The sequence below is a fragment of the Ctenopharyngodon idella genome, chromosome 17 (genome assembly GCF_019924925.1).
Source record: "Ctenopharyngodon idella isolate HZGC_01 chromosome 17, HZGC01, whole genome shotgun sequence".
NCBI lineage: Eukaryota > Metazoa > Chordata > Actinopteri > Cypriniformes > Xenocyprididae > Ctenopharyngodon > Ctenopharyngodon idella.
The window spans coordinates 34,326,385-34,345,129 of NC_067236.1; the positions used below are offsets into that span (position 1 = coordinate 34,326,385).

The following is an 18,745-nucleotide window of genomic DNA, read 5'->3' on the forward strand; positions in this document are numbered from 1 at the left end:
AGTGAGACAAGGCAAAAAAGACAATGTTCATTATTATTATCATTACAGGTGCTGGTCATATAATTAGAATATCATCAAAAAGTTGATTTATTTCACTAATTCCATTCAAAAAGTGAAACTTGTATATTATATTCATTCATTACACACAGACTGATATATTTCAAATGTTTATTTCTTTTAATTTTGATGATTATAACTGACAACTAAGGAAAATCCCAAATTCAGTATCTCAGAAAATTAGAATATTGTGAAAAGGTTCAATATTGAAGACACCTGGTGCCACACTCTAATCAGCTAATTAACTCAAAACACCTGCAAAGGCCTTTAAATGGTCTCTCAGTCTAGTTCTGTAGGCTACACAATCATGGGGAAGACTGCTGACTTGACAGTTGTCCAAAAGACGACCGTTGACACCTTGCACAAGGAGGGCAAGACACAAAAGGTCATTGCAAAAGAGGCTGGCTGTTCACAGAGCTCTGTGTCCAAGCACATAAATAGAGAGGCGAAGCGAAGGAAAAGATGTGGTAGAAAAAAGTGTACAAGCAATAGGGATAACCGCACCCTGGAGAGGATTGTGAAACAAAACCCATTCAAAAATGTGGGGGAGATTCACAAAGAGTGGACTGCAGCTGGAGTCAGTGCTTCAAGAACCACTACGCACAGACGTATGCAAGACATGGGTTTCAGCTGTCGCATTCCTTGTGTCAAGCCACTCTTGAACAACAGACAGCGTCAGAAGCGTCTCGCCTGGGCTAAAGACAAAAAGGACTGGACTGCTGCTGAGTGGTCCAAAGTTTTGTTCTCTGATGAAAGTAAATTTTGCATTTCCTTTGGAAATCAGGGTCCCAGAGTCTGGAGGAAGAGAGGAGAGGCACACAATCCACATTGCTTGAGGTCCAGTGTAAAGTTTCCACAGTCAGTGATGGTTTGGGGTGCCATGTCGTCTGCTGGTGTTGGTCCACTGTGTTTTCTGAGGTCCAAGGTCAACGCAGCCGTATACCAGGAAGTTTTAGAGCACTTCATGCTTCCTGCTGCTGACCAACTTTATGGAGATGCAGATTTCATTTTCCAACAGGACTTGGCACCTGTACACAGTGCCAAAGCTACCTGTACCTGGTTTAAGGACCATGGTATCCCTGTTCTTAATTGGCCAGCAAACTCGCCTGACCTTAACCCCATAGAAAATCTATGGGGTAGTGTGAAGAGGAAGATGCGATATGCCAGACCCAACAATGCATAAGAGCTGAAGGCCACTATCAGAGCAACCTGGGCTCTTATAACACCTGAGCAGTGCCACAGACTGATCGACTCCATGCCACGCCGCACTGCTTCAGTAAATAGGCAAAAGGAGCCCCAACTAAGTATTGAGTGCTGTACATGCTCATACTTTTCATGTTCATACTTTTCAGTTGGCCAAAATTTCTAGACTTTTTGCACTACTACTCTATAGGTACTCAAGATTAACAATATCAATATCAATATCATTAATAACAATATTAATGTCAATATAGCGGATCAATAAAACAATGTTAAGTAAAATGAAATAGTCAAAGTCTACTGTATGTACTAGTTAGAGCCTCATCACCAGCTGCAGTCATTTCCTCATCTAATAAATCAAACATCTGTGATCAGCAACTACCTGCTAATGCACTCACATTTCGTAAAGCATCCTTGTTGACAAGTTTGGGTGAGTAAAGGCAAAATGCACAAGATATAGTACCTTCAGTGCCCTTAGATGTCGATATCGCTTCTTTATATCAGAAACAACTGCTGCAGAAAAAATTAACTGCCATGAAAAATGTAATGTGTAATTGCATGACTCATCACAAATGTAGTGGAGTACTCAAGTACTTTACCCCTCTGGTAGCAAAGTGTCATTTCTTCAGTGTTGTCACATGAAAAGATATAATAAAATATTTACAAAAATGTGAGGGGTGTACTCACTTCTGTGAGATACTGTATATCACCATACTTCGATTGATTACATGAAGAATTTCAAAATGGTTTGTGTCTGAAATGCAATGTTTAAATATACACTCATTTGCATACATTTCCAGAACATAAATCTGAACATTGGATAAAGCCAGATTTATAATCTTTTGTTTCATTTTGGTGACATATTACAGTTTTTGAATTAGTCTTATTGGGGATTTTGAATATCTCTTTTTATCACTCCATAAATAAGAAAACACTGTCAATAGCCAGCTAAAAAAAGAAAACGATTTACATCATGTTATTATGAATAAAATGTATAAAAACAGGCGAATGACATATGAACAATCCCCTCAGTAAAAGCCTTCAGAATATAGATATGTATGTAAAGCTGCTGAAGTTTTCTGGTTCAGTGAATGAGAAAAAAATAATTCAATAAATAATCTTTCCACCAGTCTGTAACAACACATTATGTAAAGCCAAAATCTCCAAACTGTAGAATGACGGTGCTGGGACTCATAATACACACTTTATTTATGAAGCACATGTCAACATCACAACAGGCTTTCATACAGTTATTAACAAGATTTTATTTTCTCATTTTCAGAAATACACAGTACAGTTGTGATTAGTTTACACTCTTGGAAAACAATCATTTAATGTGTTTAAAAGCATTTCTCTTGATTCCTGAAACACGGGGAAAAGTGTGCAACCCTTTTTCTGTCCTGTGCGGAGCAAATATGGACATGTCACGTTAACTTTGGTCCTGTCTGTACACTGTAAGACTTGTAAAAGCTTCAAATGCGGAACAATATTTACGGCCACAACTTGTTCATTCAATCCTACTCTCTGAGGCGCAGTTGTGAGGTGTCGTCCTGCGTGCTGGACTGTCGTGGTGTGGCGTCTCATACTAGCTTGAGGCACTGGATGTTGAAGCTGTCTCCTTCTCGACAGGCCGCGGCCTCCAGCAGAGCCTGTTTCTTTTGCGTGCTGCGGGACGACTCCAGCTCGTACATGGTGGTGAGGTTGAACAGAACGCTCTCGTGCAGGTACAGCGCCGGGTCCTTGTGCACCAGGCTCTCCAGCTGGCCCAGGGACTCCTTCAGCCTTCCCAAATACAGGAGACACACGGCTGCATTGTTGTTCGCCTGAGGAAAAATAGCTGAAATTGTTAGTACTGTCACATGCGTCCAATATTCATCAGCTGCTGTTTTTCTAGTGGTGTTAAAGTCCCCATGAATCAAAATGGAAAATTCTTTTTTATTATGGAATACTGCAGTATTACAGTGTGTCTCTTCTCTTATCTGATGATGAGGGCGGGGCGACCTGTCACTCACATGAGATCCACCAATAGCAAACCACAACCATCCAATCAATTCCCCACAGACAAAATCAAGCCCCGCCCTACATTTGTTCTTGTTCCAGAAGCGTTTCACTCCGATATACGGCACAATAGGGAAGAAAAGACCAGCGCAACTTCCCTTTCATGCCGACTTTAATCATCACTTGGTCATAACTGTTGGAGAAAGAGAAGGAGCACTTACCACGGGGTTCTTGGGATCAATCTTCAAAACACTGGAGAAACACACGTGTGCGTCTGCATAGTTATTCTGACTCAGATGAACAAAAGCCCTGTTGACAACATCACAGTCAGGTAAAACAGAAGCACAGACCGCTCAAAAGTCTGGAGTTATTATGATGTTTTTGATAAAGTCTCTTCTGCTCACCAAGATTGCATTTATTTGATCAAAAATACAGTAAAACAGTGATATTTTTACCATTTAAAATAACTGTGGCTTTTTTTATTGTAATATGTTTTAAAGTGTAATTTATTCCTGTGATCAAAGCTCAGCATCATTACTCCAGTCTTCAGTGTCACATGATTCATATTTTTGTGGAAACCATGATACACTTCCATTCAAACGTTTTGTGCAAGTAAGATTAAAAAAAGAAGAAGAAATTAATACTTTTATTCAGCAAGAACACATTAAATTGATGAAAAGTCACAGTAAAGACATTTATAATGTTACTAAAGATTCTATTTCAGATAAATGCTGAACCTTTGAACTTTCTATTCATCAAAGAATCCTGAAAAAACAAGCATCACAGTTTCCACAAAAATCTGAAGCAGCACAACTGTTTTCAACATTGATAATAATCATAAATGTTTCTTGATCATCAAATCATCATATCAGAATGATTTCTGAAGGATCATGTGACACTGAAGACTGGAGTAATGATGCTGAAAATTCAGCTTTGATCACAGGAATAAATTACACTTTACTATATATTCACATAGAAAACAGCTGATTTACATTGGAATAATATTTCACAATATTACTGTATTTTTGATCAAATAAACAGCCTTGGTGAGCAGAAGAGACTTCTCTCAAAAACATTAAAAAAATAATTATGATGAATTATATTTAATACTAATTATCACACATTTGAGCAGTAGTGTGAACATGAACAGATTTCAATAAGCGTGCTGCAGTTGTTGAGCAGAAGTCAGTTTTTACCTGTTCATCAGAACGGAGGTGTCTTCAGTCGGTGTTTTTCCCTTTGATTGACAGGCTTTTTCCACATCCTGAAAATACTTCTCAGCAGTTTTGATGTCTCCAATCTAAAAATATGAACAAACAGAACATTAATTACCTTCTCTGTGTGAAGATAAAACATGAAGAGCAAAACAGACTCTTTGATTCTCTTCAAAGAAAACACGTTCACTCATCCACTAGACTTGATAACACGCTGTTTTCTGCAATAATCACTTGCTTTTCTCTTACAGGTAAATATTACATATTCTAACTAAACAAAATATCATATTTTACTCTGCTTAACCTGGTCTGGGTGAAACCAACAGCAGTTTACATTGAACAAATCTTTCTGTATTGAATACTGAATGTAACAGTGCTTAACAAGGTTATTATTATTATTTTTTATTATTATTACTATTGTTTTGTTTTTTTGCAAACCTTATATATATTTCTACGAAACTTTACTCATGTTTGACTCATAATGTTTGTTCCACATTAAAAATGTAACCAATACTGAACTCATCTTCTTTCTTGCATTTATTTGCATACTGAATTGTGATTGGTCTTTTTCTTTCTCTGCATCCATTTACACTGCAGAGATGGTGTGTGTTGATTTTCATACACTACTACAATTCAAAAGTTTGGGATCAGTAGATTTTTTAATGTTTTTGAAAGATCTTTCTGCTGCTCACCAAGGCTGCATTTATTTCATTAAAAAATACAGTAATATTGTGAAATATTATTCCAGTGTAAATCAGCTGTTTTCTATGTGAATATATAGTAAAGTGTAATTTATTCCTGTGATCAAAGCTGAATTTTCAGCATCATTACTCCAGTCTTCAGTGTCACATGATCCTTCAGAAATCATTCTAATATGATGATTTGCTGCTCAAGAAACATTTATGATTATTATCAATGTTGAAAACAGTTATGCTGCTTCAGATTTCTGTGGAAACCGTCATATATTTTATTTTTCAGGATTCTTTGATGAATAGAAAGTTCAAGAGAACAGCATTTATTAAAAAATAGAATCTTTTGTTACATTATAAATGTCTTTACTGTGACTTTTCATCAATTTAATGCATAAAAGTATTAATTTTTTTCAAAAAATCTTACTGACCCCAAAACAAGACACATACTAAAACTTTACCGCTATTCTAAAACGCTGCTATTTCCTTCGGAAAATGCCCCTAACTCTGTCTTGCTGTATGTCATGTGATCTAGTGGCTCTTCCTGACGTCAGGTGAGTGTTGCAGTGGCGTTCAGGTGTCCCTGATCTCACCTGTAGAAAAATGCGCCCAATTCCGCTCAGCAGCTGCACGCTTTGCTCCGGCTCATACTCGATGATGGAGTGATACGTCTCCACTGCCAGCACATAGTCCTGAATGTGACAGGAAGGGAAAATCATTTCAATAAAATGATATATATATATAGAGATATAGAGAAACAGAAGCCTCTTAAACAGTTTTTCACCTCACAAAACCCTTGTGTTGGCATTGCTAAAACTCTCAGGTAATCCAAGTGTGACATTTATTCACTACAACGATGTTTGTGATTGTGAGTTTCTTTGTTGTACGTCTGATAACCACTACAGTCTTTAGCCAGCAGATGGCACTCGTTTAACATGATAACTTGCAAAAAACAGGCATAGTGGCAATGTAAATCTAAGCATATACTATATAGGTATAGTATGTGTGCATAGACACGTTGACCAATAGAACCAATAATCAGAAAACCAATTTTATCCCACTTCAACACTATCTAGTCGTCAGCCGCTTGAAGGAAAGCCTGTGATTTATAACCCTAGATAGAGTATGTTTGTATGCGTACAGATATGATTCAGGACTGAGTGCTTGTGGTAGGCGTCTGTGTTCGCCCACGTACCTTCATCATTAGCAGACAGTTGGCCATGGAGTACATCACCCTGCTCAGACGTGACCTCCACAGCTGGATCGAGGCTGAAACACGGAGCAGAGAGAGAGAGACCGACTGAGCAAATGGAATGGAATTGAAAATTGCAGTCTTTGCCTCCTTTTCCCGTCTACAAACCATCAATTATTTGTCTGCTGGTGGGAATTATAGTGCAGGAGGAAAAGACACAGTGACAATCACATTTATTTTCCCTCTCTGGCTCACTGTAGACCCCCATCAGCGAGCCGATCTGATCTCAGATCTGTGTGTGCATGAACAAATTCAGTGTCTGTTTTGACTTGACTTAGAAATTCAGAGTAAAAATCTAAATAAAATAAATTTTTTATGTTTTTTGGGGCTTTTGCCATTTTATCAGTACACTAAATGGAGAACAGAAAATAATATTGATTATATTGAAAATTATATTGCTTTGAACGTGAGCCACCCACAGCTCAGACAAAATTTGCTCTTTCAACACACATTATAGGATGTTTGCCATCAAACTGAACCCATCCTCCTCAGATTAACCTCTCATCCTCACCAAAACATCTTCACGCTGCCAGAGGCAAACGGGAGCAATGAACAGCCACACAAAACTCAGGGTGAGAGTAAAGGGGGCGGCAGCAGTCTGTCAGCACTTGGCAGCTCCCTCAGAGACATGTGCCCATGACGGAGGGAGTCCGTCCCGCTGAAACCACATCAGGCGCACAGGCGGTGGGCCGGTGGGGGGCTGCTGAAATCACAGACTCTCCTCATAGCTATGCTGAAGCATGTATTTATCTCTGTCTTCACCAAAACAACATGTGAGCAAGTCAATCGAGCATGCAAGACTTATAGAATGCGTCAGCTATCTGTTCTGATAGATCGCTGCCATCTACGGCTCGCTCTTGATCTCTCTCTGGCTGGAGGAATCTTTAGACTCGAATTGTATAGGCGATGGTAAACGGTGATGTTTTTTTTTTAAACATTTTAAACTTTCTATACATTTTAAATAAATTCTATATGTTGTGAACATAATGTGTTTGTATTTTTTCACACTGAAAATAAATGTCAAAATATATTGCAAAATGTATTTAAAGGGGCATGAAAATAATTTCCAGTCTTAAAATACATTTTGGGTAAATGCAAAATTTGTTTTTAATTTTTTTTTTTTAAATAAAAGTTTCTGTAAATAGCATTTAATGGACTTGAACTAACAATGAATGGTTAACTAACATTAATAATACTGTAACAAATGTATTGCTTATTGTTTGTTAATGTTAGTTAATGCATGAACTAATGTTAACTAATGGGACTTTATTGTAAAGTATTACCAGTGATATTAATTAACAACTTGTATTTACTATAGGGCTAGGATTAGGAATATGGCTCCATGGCAGAGCAGAAGGCCACGGGGGGTCAGGGGACCATGGCAGAAGCAGGGACAGGAAGCACACAAAGTTCAGGGGTGTCCTCCGTGGCCGTGACAAAGAGCACAGAGGGTTCAGAGTAGGCCTCTGTGGTGGATACCACCACCTCAGGGGAAGTATGTGCAGCCCAGACACATAAAATGGTGGTAGCCATTACTGGAAGTGCTGAGGGGAAAGACCTCCAGGACCAGCGGAGTAGAGAGTATTGGGACCACCAGGCAGGAGAGCGCTCAGACCACCTTGTTGGGGAGTGCTGAAACCAGTAAACTGGGAAGCGCAGAGTCCAGTGGGCTGGGAAGTGCTGAGACCAGTGGGCTTGGGAGCGCTGAGACCACCGGGCTAGAGACCAAAGGAATGGGGAGCACTGAGACCACAGGGCTTGGGAATGCTGGGACCATCAGGCTAGAGACAACTGGGATGGGGAGTGCTGACACCATCGGGATTTGGATCGCTGGGACCACCAGGCTAGAGACCACTGGGATGGGGAGCGCTGAGACCACTGGGCTAGAGACCACTGGGATGAGGAGCGCTGAGACCACTGGGCTAGAGACCACTGGTATGGGGAGCACTGAGACCACCGGACTTGGGAATGCTGGGACCACCAGGCTAGAGACAACTGGAATGGGGAGTGCTGACACCATCGGGATTGGGATCGCTTGGACCAGTGGCCTGAAGAGCGCTGAGACTACCGGTCTTGGGATCGTTAGGACCACCAGGCTAGAGGCCACTGGGCCGGGGAACGCGGAGACCACCAGGCTTGGGACCACTGGGACCACCGCATTAGAGACCACTTGGCTGGGGAAAACTGAGACCACCAGGCTTGGGAGCATTGAGACCACTGGGGTTGGGAGTGCTGGGACCACCAGACTAGAGATCACTGGGCTGGGGAACGCTAAGACCACCAGGCTTGGGAGTGCTGGGACCACCAGACTAGAGATCACTGGGCTGAGGAACATTGAGACCACCGGGCTTTGTTAGCGCTAGGACCACTGGACTAGAGACCACTGGGCCGGGGAACACTGAGACCACCAGACTAGTGAGTGCTGGGACCACCAAGCTAGAGACCACTGGGCTGGGGAGCCCTGAGACCACCGGGATAAAGACCACTAGGCCGGGGAACACTGAGACCACCAGGCTAGTGAGTTCTTGGACCACCGGGCTAGGGACCACTGAGCCAGGGAATGCGGAGACTACCGGGCTTGTGAGTTCTGGGACCACTGGGCTAGAGACCACTGAGCCAGGGAATGCGGAGACTACCGGGCTTGTGAGTTCTAGGACCACTGGGCTAGAGACCACTGAGCCAGGGAATGCGGAGACTACCGGGCTTGTGAGTTCTGGGACCACTGGGCTAGAGACCACTGAGCCAGGGAATGCGGAGACTACCGGGCTTGTGAGTTCTGGGACCACTGGGCTAGAGACCACTGAGCCAGGGAATGCGGAGACTACCGGGCTTGTGAGTTCTAGGACCACTGGGCTAGAGACCACTGAGCCAGGGAATGCGGAGACTTCTGGGCTTGTGAGTTCTGGGACCACTGGGCTAGAGACCACTGAGCCAGGGAATGCGGAGACTACCGGGCTTGTGAGTTTTGGGACCACTGGGCCGGGGAACAGAGAGACTAGAGACCACTGGGCTGGGGAGCGCTGAGACCACCGGGCTAAAGACCACTAGGCCAGGGAATGCGGAGACTACTGGGCTTGTGAGTTCTGGGACCACCGGGCTAGAAACCACTGAGCCGGGGAATGCAGAGACTACCGGGCTTGGGAGTTCTGGGACCACTGGGCCGGGGAAAACGGAGACTAGAGACCGCTGGGCTGGGGAGCGCTGAGACCACCAGACTTGAGCCCACTGGGCTAGGGATGCCAGCCGCATGGACCGACATCAGCAGTGGATCCTCCAACCTGGATGCCAGTCTTGTTCGACCTGAGACATATCAAGTTACAGGCCGATGGTGTACTTAGCAGCCAAGCTTTGCGGTCGCCAATGCAATAGGTGCATAGCTCCATAAATATATTTATATATTTTTATAAATATATTTTACCAACAATATTAGTAATACACTGAAATATATTTAAAAATATATCTGAAAGTATATATAGTATATTTTTACCACATGGGTGGTTTCATTCAGACATAATGAGCACAGTTTTTTTTCTTGTGTTAACATTTTTCTGAGCATACTGAAGGGATTGTATAATTTCGAAAGCTTTTTATGTACAAATATTTTGATATCCATGATTGCAAGATAAGTCATCAAAAAGAAAGACTGTAAAGTCTACAACTGTATATCTGCTAAAAGTCTATGATGTAATTTAACACAGGCATCATAACAGATATGGAATCTTATAAATAACCATTTTGCATGGTGTTGGAAACGAAAATGAGTGAACAATGACTGATTTTTCATTCTTTTTGTATTTGACCTGCACTAGGTCTAGAGGAGAGATTTCAGTGGTCTGTACCAAGTCTGTTGTCCTGTGTGAGGTTCATCATACTCCCGTCCTCAGCTAAACCCTCCTGCAGGTTATTCAGGATCTGTGAACGGACGAGAACAGTTTTACAACACCAATTACAGCTACGCTAATTAAATTTCAGAGCTCTGTGGAGCAGGTGCAGCCGGTGAGGTGTAAAGTTCAGCTCACCTTCTGACAGACGCTCTTTATTCTATATAGGCGGTCCAGAGTTTCCTGAGGCTTCTGCAAATACTGAGGGAGCTCGGCGTGCAAAACACGCATGGAGAACGGCACCATCGAGCCTAGGCCATCCAAGACAGAGAGAAATGACACACATTTAGGGATATTAATACTAATGCATACTCTTTCTCTTAAGCAAAATCTAACAAGCACAAATTTTCTATTCTTGCTTCTTTTTCTGTCAAAAAATACACTGAAGAAACAGACTCCATGATGGTGAGACGAGGGGCTGTAGCTTTGATCACACCACTCTTTGATATCAGGATGGATCCTGTAACGCAGACCTGAGTCAAGGGCTCTATCTTCAAATTTCACCTGACTGACTGCAAAAGGTTTTTATATGTATTGGTATGACTGGAAATAAAGCTCTGTTGGGTAATGGGCTGATATTATGATTGCATTTGAGAATGAACTAATTGCTGGATTTGCCAAATTTTGCCAGGTTCGTGGCATCATTTGAAAGATATTTACAGTACCATTCAAATGTTTTCGGTCGCAATCTAATAACACTTTAGGCACAGTCTACACAATCAGTGATTACAGATAGTCATCAGTTACTAAAATTCAGCAGCAACAGTTCTATTTGAATATATTATAAACTGTAATTCAGTGTCACATGATCCTTCAGAAATCATTCTAATATGATGATTTGATGCTCAAGAAACATTTCTTATTATCAGTGTTGAAAACAGTTGTGCTGCTTCATATTTCTGTGGAAACTGTGATCCATTTTCCCCTGGTTTCACAGACAAGGTTTAAGTTTAGTCCCAGACTAGAATGCATGTTTGAGCTGTTTTAACTGAAAGTATATCTTAAAATATCTCAAGGTGCACAACAGTAATGTTTTTTGTTTCTAAGACATGTTTATAAAAGCTACTTAAATGTCCTAATTGAACGAAGGCCTAATCCTGGCTTAATCTAAACCCTGTCTGTGAAACCAGGCCTTAATGTTTCAGGATTCTTTGATGAATACAAAGTTCAGAAAAACAGCATTTATTTGAAATCTTTTGTAACATTATAAATCTCATTGCTGTCATTTTAGATCAATTTAATGAGTCCTTGAAGAATAAAAGTATTAATTTCTTTTTTTTTTAAATCTTACTGACCCCAAACTTGTGAATAGTAGTGTATGGGAAGCTTTTTCAGAATAACTTAATTTTGCTTTGCACATGAAATGTAGTTGAACAACTTTTACCTCGTCTTCCAGGATAAATCGTCGGATAATATTCATAGTAGAGGTTTGGATGGTCAAGATTCCCAAAGGGCTCAAACTCCAGTTCAGCATTCTGGAAAAGGTTGAGCTTCACCAGAAGAGCAAGACGCACAAACCACAGCTGTAGAGACAAAAGAGGTGTCTGCTTCAACAAAACAATTCAACATTTTGTTCTTCTGTAACTTAGTTGTGCAGGGCTTTCTGATCTTCATGTATTACAGACGAGCTCTTCTCTGCAGCATACGCGCGGAGCCGCGTGAGGCCGGCACATCAAAGCGAGCGGGTGCTTTGATATGAGCTGCGGGCCCGTCAGTGGGTTACTGTGGACTGAGTGGGAGTCGGGAGTCTCGGGACGGCAGCTAAAACACCGACAGCTCTGCGCTGCTTCACATGTACAGCGTACCAGTGTGGGAAAACTGAACACAACTCTAGGGCTGGGCATCGACACAAATTTCATAGTTTGATTTCGATTCACAAGCTTGAGATTCAATACGATTCAATATCCAATTATATATCAGGTAGAGTACGTGTCAATTTTTCTGAACTAATGCAGTAAACCATACAGGGAACACTTAAAGGTGCAGTAAGCGATTTCTGAAAAATGCTGTTGAAAGTGGATCGGACCGAGCAACACAACAAACTTGTAATCAATCAGCACTAGGGGGCGTGTCCACCCACGATGGGGGAGGAGAGAGAGTGAGCCAATCAGCAGTAGGGGGCGTGTCTACTCATGATGGGGGAGAACAGAGAGTGACCCAATCAGCAGTAGGGGGTGTGTCTACTCATGATGGGGGAGGAGAGAGAGTGAGCCAATCAGCAGTAGGGGGCGTGTCCACTCATGATGGGGGAGAAGAGAGAGTGAGCCAATCAGCAGTAGGGGGTGTGTCTACTCATGATGGGGGAGAAGAGAGAGTGAGCCAATTAGCAGTAGGGGGTGTGTCTACTCATGATGGGTGAGGAGAGAGAGTGAGCCAATCAGCAGTAGGGGGCGTGTCCACTCATGATGGGGGAGGAGAGAGAGTGAGCCAATTAGCAGTAGGGGGTGTGTCTACTCATGATGGGGGAGGAGAGAGAGTGAGCCAATTAGCAGTAGGGGGTGTGTCTACTCATGATGGGGGAGGAGAGAGAGTGAGCCAATCAGCAGTAGGGGGCATGTCCACTTATGATGGAGGAGGAGAGTGAGCTAATCAGCAGTAGGGGGCGTGTCCACTTATGATGGGGGAGGAGAGAGAGTGAGTTAATCAGCAGTAGGGGGCGTGTCCACTCATGATGGGGAAGGAGAGAGAGTGAGCCAATCAGCAGTAGGGGGCGTGTCCACTCATGATGGAGGAGGAGAGAGAGTGAGCCAATCAGCAGTAGGGGGTGTGTCTACTCATGATGGGGGAGGAGAGAGAGTGAGCCAATCAGCAGTCGGGGGCGTGTCCACTCATGATGGAGGAGGAGAGTGAGCCAATCAGCAGTAGGGGGTGTGTCCACTCGTGATGGGGGAGGGGCGAGAGTGAGCAACAGGGAGATTTGAAGAAAGACTGTAAAAAGAGAGATGGCTAAGGACGCAGAGGTTGTTTCTGCTCCATACGTGAGTAACGTTGGTTTTGAGTGTGTGCTGCTGGTGACTATCAACAAACTCTTGCCTGTATATACTCTCGTATACTATATGTTATTTTTTTTCTTCCATGTCATTCGTTCATGATCTTCGCTTTATTTTTCGTGAAGCTTAAGCTTTTTTGTGAAGATTTTTCGTGGGCCTTAAGCTTTCGGACGCAGCCCTGCAGAGAGACCACGGTGCTCTGCTCACCTGTAAGGAGTCTGTGGTGTGGCTGGTGGGCTGTCCGCTCTTGCCGTAGCCCTGGCCGTGAGCCGTCAGCAGTCTGCCCGTCAGGTCCACGGCTGCCCTCCAGTTCTTAGTGCTCTGTGTGCCGAGAGAGAAGATGAAGTCATTAAACAAACAGCTGCTCGCTCAGAAGGAGGCGTGAAAGAGACGACAAGGTCACTGTGAGCACTCGCTTTACATGACGCTGGCATTTGTTACAGCAAGACTTCAGTTTCAAAACTTGCATATGTTGCAAAATAAATGAAAATCAACTGCAATACAAACTAGGGACTGACAAATTAGGCTTGTTCACACTAAAGTTTTCCTCACATGTGGCGTATTGTGCACATACGTCTGATTTGTTTTTCAGATCTGATCTTCAGGACGGAGTGTCTGCAGTGTTATTTTGCATGGATGAAATTTTGATCAGTTTGTTCAGACAGTGCGGTTTTCACATTTTTACTTGCCCTGCCACAAAATAAATAAATAAAATAAGATAATTATGGTTTAATTGTTAATTGTTAATATTCTAATATATAGCTTATTATGACACCAGAATTTTAGATACCAGTGAAATTTCACAGTGAATTTCGATACCACAGCAAAAACTACTAGCCGGACTAATGTAAAGTTCAAACATTATGAAAGTGAACAGTCAGTAATAAAATAAGAGCAAATAAACAAATTACAGGTATTTGACATCATTTTTCTTTGTATATTTGTTCGTGCAAGTGCAAGAACAAGCAAAAGAGAACTCAATTCTGTGTTCAATTCAATCAACTGTTAACAATCAATCGCTAGATTAATTGACTAATTATTAGTAACAACCCTAAAATCTATCGTTTTCATCCACCTTACATTCAATATCACGTCTACCCTTACTATACAATCTATAAAATCAGGGGATATAAATAAGACCATATTCACATTGTGAATTCATTCAGACACACAATTTGACATTTTTTGCAATTTGCTGGTTACACTCCATGCAATTTTCACACCATTCTAACTGTGGATTTGAGGAGAACACTGGATTTTGGGACTTTTTGCCCATGGTGTGGACATGTGCCTTAGATGGGATGCTGTTTGTCTGTTTTGTTTTTTTCTCATCCTGACTTTAGTCTTTCTTCTATGTTTTCACAGGCATTGAAAATGCTTGCTCTTTCTTTCTGTCCTGCTCTTTCTCTCTCTTCTGTCAGAGACCCCAGAGCCTCTAAATCTTCATTAGAGGGGCAAATGAAGCCGAAAACCACTGGCAGGAAAACGGGCAAAAGCAGCAGCTGCCACTGAGATAAAACATAACAGAAGTCAATGACAGGGGAAACGAGGGTCCTTTCTGATGTACTGCACACTTGGGGACTCCAAATGCACGCACAAGACGGATCAGAGACTCAGCTCTTTTAAAGGGATAGTTCCCTGTCATCATTAGGGGCTTTTGTACCAGAGCAAACGTTTTCATGCTTACTATAACTATTGGCGGAAGTACACGCTGGGCCTGGGAATGATTTTAGCTATAGAAACGTCTGTTGGGGGGAATAATTTAGCTCCTACTTTAGAGTAGGGTCTAATGATGCATTCCAGACAGATCAGAATTTGGATTTTTCCCTCCAATGTCTGGAACGCCACTCAAAGTCGGACATTCTGCGTGTGAACTCGGGGTTCATCGATCAACCCCGAACATAGCGAGACCCGTCGGCAAGTCCTGCTTTCTTTGAGCATAAACAAACTTTAACTTTAGACATGAAGTTTATGTAATGATACCTTAGTTTTTGCTTTTCGTCAGCTGTTTTCAAAGCAATTTTATGTTATTTTTATTCTGTATTTGTATTTATTTTTCCTACTATGGTAGTAAATGGGGGGCGAGATCTGTTTGGTTACTGACATTCTTCCAAATATCTTCCTTTGTGTTCAGCAGAACAAAGAAATTCATACAGGTTTGGAACTACTTGAGAGTGAGTAAATGATGACAGAATTTTCATTTTTGGGTGAACTATCCCTTTAAGGTTGATTTATACTTCTGCGTATAGTTCTAAAGCAAGACACTCATTGAAACTAGTGTTGGGTTCACGCCATATTGTAATTACGTTAATTACGAGATGACAACACATGACACTCCACTTGGAGCTGTTTACATCCTCAGACTTGGAATTATGTGTTTCTGTGACAACACTATCAACGGCAAAATTAATCTGCAGCAGTACAAGTTCTGAAAATTCTGAGTTTATAAGTGATGAGAATGCTTTTTACAGCTTTACAGTCAGACTTCACTGATGCTACAGAGATTATGGAGAAAATATTCACATAAAAGGATACCAATGCATTTCCTAAATCCTAAATATGTAGCTAACAGTTATTCATTGTTATTAACAGCTTTGTAAACGAAACAATGACAAGAACTGAAAAAAGTAAGTAAAGTTATACAAGGAACAGGTGAGGAATAAACAAAAGCACTATGGCAACAAATCAAACTAGGCAGTAAAAATAACTATGAATGCACAGAAACAACGAAACCAAACGATTTCAAAACTGCTGCAGTCTATTAAATAGATTTGAGTGAATGATTCAATGACTCACTCATAAAGAGATCTATGAGAGTAAGTTCACTAAGTTCTGTTTATAATTTCATCAGAGATAATAGCCCTTTCCTGATTTTGACCCACACAGTTCCCTCATTTCTGGAGAAACCAGTAATATTCTGTTTCCTTGTTAGCTTTTCTGAGCAAATAAAAAGCGTCTGGCAGGAAAGAAGGCTGATCAGAGACTGAGCAAATATCACAAGCTTAGTGGTGTATTATAAAGAAGAAAGAATTCAGCAATGAGTTCAAACAACCTAAAACACCAAAGAAGACCGTGGTAGACCCTGCTGACCAGAGGTTAATTACTGAAAGTAATCCATGCTAACCTCATTGAAGTATTTTCTACACGCAGCACAGAAAGATTCTGCTGTTGGCGCATTGTTATCTTCTCAGGTTGGAAAAGCATCTGTTAATGTTTCAGACAAATCTGATATATATATATATATAAAAAATCATGTAAGGTATATGGTGGTAAACCATCAACCAAATATTCCATATCCTCTGAAGACCAAAGCTAATCTGAATGGGAGAACTAATGACACAACAGGCAAGCGTTAGAGCCCATGCCAGCAGAGCCCAGGCTGAATAATGGACTTTGTGTGATGCAGATGGAATCAAAAGTCCTGTTTGGACTGATGAATCAACCAGCTAAAGTAACAGCAACTCATTAATTAGAATTGCCATGTTTTACAGCTGCACGAATAATCGATAAAAGATCTCAAAACACCCACTTGATCTTATTCATAAATGACAGCAATTCGTCTCTGTCTATTAAACCTTTGACAAGTACAATCACAGCGATCATTCAGGTCTGCGTTCTGATCCAGGGAGAGCAGTTGTCATGAATAGGTATGAAACAGCTCTTTTCAACCACACAGTATCATTTCTGTCTTACAAACATTCAAATTATCACAGAAGTACTGAGATAAAAGTTTATAGTTCAGATATAAACACTGATGTCTACGGTAGCGATCAAAATAGAGTAAATCACCTTTTGAAAGGAACTTGATGCTTCAAATAACGACTGTATCAATTACATCGTTACACCAGTAGGTGGAGACAAGAGACTGTTAAAAATGTATTTGTCATTGAATCATTCATTCAAGAGATTCATTCAAAAAACGCTGATTCATCCGGTGATGAAACAAGCGAAGTCTTTATGAATGAGTCATTGAATCATTCACTCAAATCTATTTAATAGACTGCAGCAGTTAACACTCAGTTAGAAACTATTTGTAAATTACAAGATATTTTTAGTTGTCTGTTAGAATCGTGGGAGAATTGTGATCTCTATTTTAAACAAAAAATCATGATTCTCAATTTATCCAGAATCGTGCAGCTCTAGCATGTTTTAAACAATCTAGTATAGTCAGTAAGTTCATGTTAAAATGATAATCATTTTATTTCTATTAATAAAACAACATGGCAAATTTAGGTCAGTGACTTTCTTTGGATGCTTTTAATGAAATTCTTACTCATTTCAGACATTCAGAAACCATTATCTTGCTTATCTCTGCTTTCTTTGACAGTTTGAGAGAGTATAGGAACATCAGGACTATGGTCTGACAAAAGGAAGAGGCTCATTTAAATCTTTATCAGGTTCCACAGCTTGACTTCACTTTAACACCATCAGATATTTATTGAATCATTATTAAAAATCAAAATCAAAGTCAGTCTTCATCATGAAAATTCTCCTTTTTATATTACCTGCTAGTTCAACAAAATCACAAGATCTGGTGAGTCGTTAATGATTTTCTAAGTAATTATGCTTATATTTAAAGTATCTTCAAAAGATGGAGCTGAAAATGAGTTTGAAACCATTTTGAATGTAAATGCTAGAGAAGTGAATGCTACATTTATAAAAATGGTTTTTGTAAGAAAAAACACAAAAATGGAAAAGACAGACCTTGAAACCTTCAACTTTAAAACGGTTTCATTGTAAATGTAAATGTTAGCTGTCTTTGTAACTCTCTCACTGTCTACACTCACTGAACACTAATGGGCTGCATTGACAGACCTTTGCGGCCAAGAAAATAACATAGATAACAATATTATGAACAGCTGGAGAGGAAGTCAGGATGGTGCCGCAAGAAATAAGACCAAGATTAAGAGCCAAAAATAATCACTGGAACCCCGTACGGAGACGACAAGAGCCAGATCAGAAGAAAAGGAGAAGAGAGAAATGAGCAGACAAGGGGAAACGAGGGCGGCTGAGGCATCCATCTTCTGTAGAATGAGTGATTTTCTCTCAGGTTCAGATGAACGGCACATGTTGTGGTATATGTGAGACTTTCCTCTCTGTCTGAGCAGTTTTACTCTGGGGATGACAGATCTGGATCAGTATGTACTTCTACACTAGTCCCAGTTCAGGACCATTTTAACAGTTACACCTTAAATATATGTACATATAAGATGATATATATATATATATATATATGTATTTACAACAGTTCTTTCTGGTTCTCGAATCCGATTGAGAGCCGTGCGATATTCTCCCAGTATCAGCACTGGAACCGTTTCACTGTTTGTATCACTCTTCTTGCAGCGAGCGTCATGGCACACTCGTGCGATCAAACTGTTGTATAAATGCAATATCACACTAGTAGCCGTGCGATATGGCTCTATATTATCATGCTGTGATTACCTAGCCGTGCTGATATACAGCC

The 18,745-nt window shown here is 40.9% G+C and overlaps 1 protein-coding gene across 1 annotated transcript in view; it reads right to left on the bottom strand.

Moving 5' to 3' along the window:
- Positions 1-2,442: 2,442 nt before the first annotated feature.
- Positions 2,443-18,745, bottom strand: part of trappc12 (trafficking protein particle complex subunit 12) — a 28,085-nt gene continuing 11,782 nt past the window's right edge. The window contains exons 4-12 of the mRNA XM_051868522.1: positions 13,489-13,602; positions 11,676-11,814; positions 10,430-10,542; positions 10,250-10,322; positions 6,354-6,427; positions 5,752-5,850; positions 4,452-4,555; positions 3,477-3,564; positions 2,443-3,080 (exon numbers count right to left, since the gene is read on the bottom strand). Coding sequence (XP_051724482.1) covers positions 2,838-3,080; positions 3,477-3,564; positions 4,452-4,555; positions 5,752-5,850; positions 6,354-6,427; positions 10,250-10,322; positions 10,430-10,542; positions 11,676-11,814; positions 13,489-13,602 — 1,047 coding nt within the window. The 3' untranslated portion in view covers positions 2,443-2,837. The remainder of the gene's footprint in view (positions 3,081-3,476; positions 3,565-4,451; positions 4,556-5,751; positions 5,851-6,353; positions 6,428-10,249; positions 10,323-10,429; positions 10,543-11,675; positions 11,815-13,488; positions 13,603-18,745) is intronic.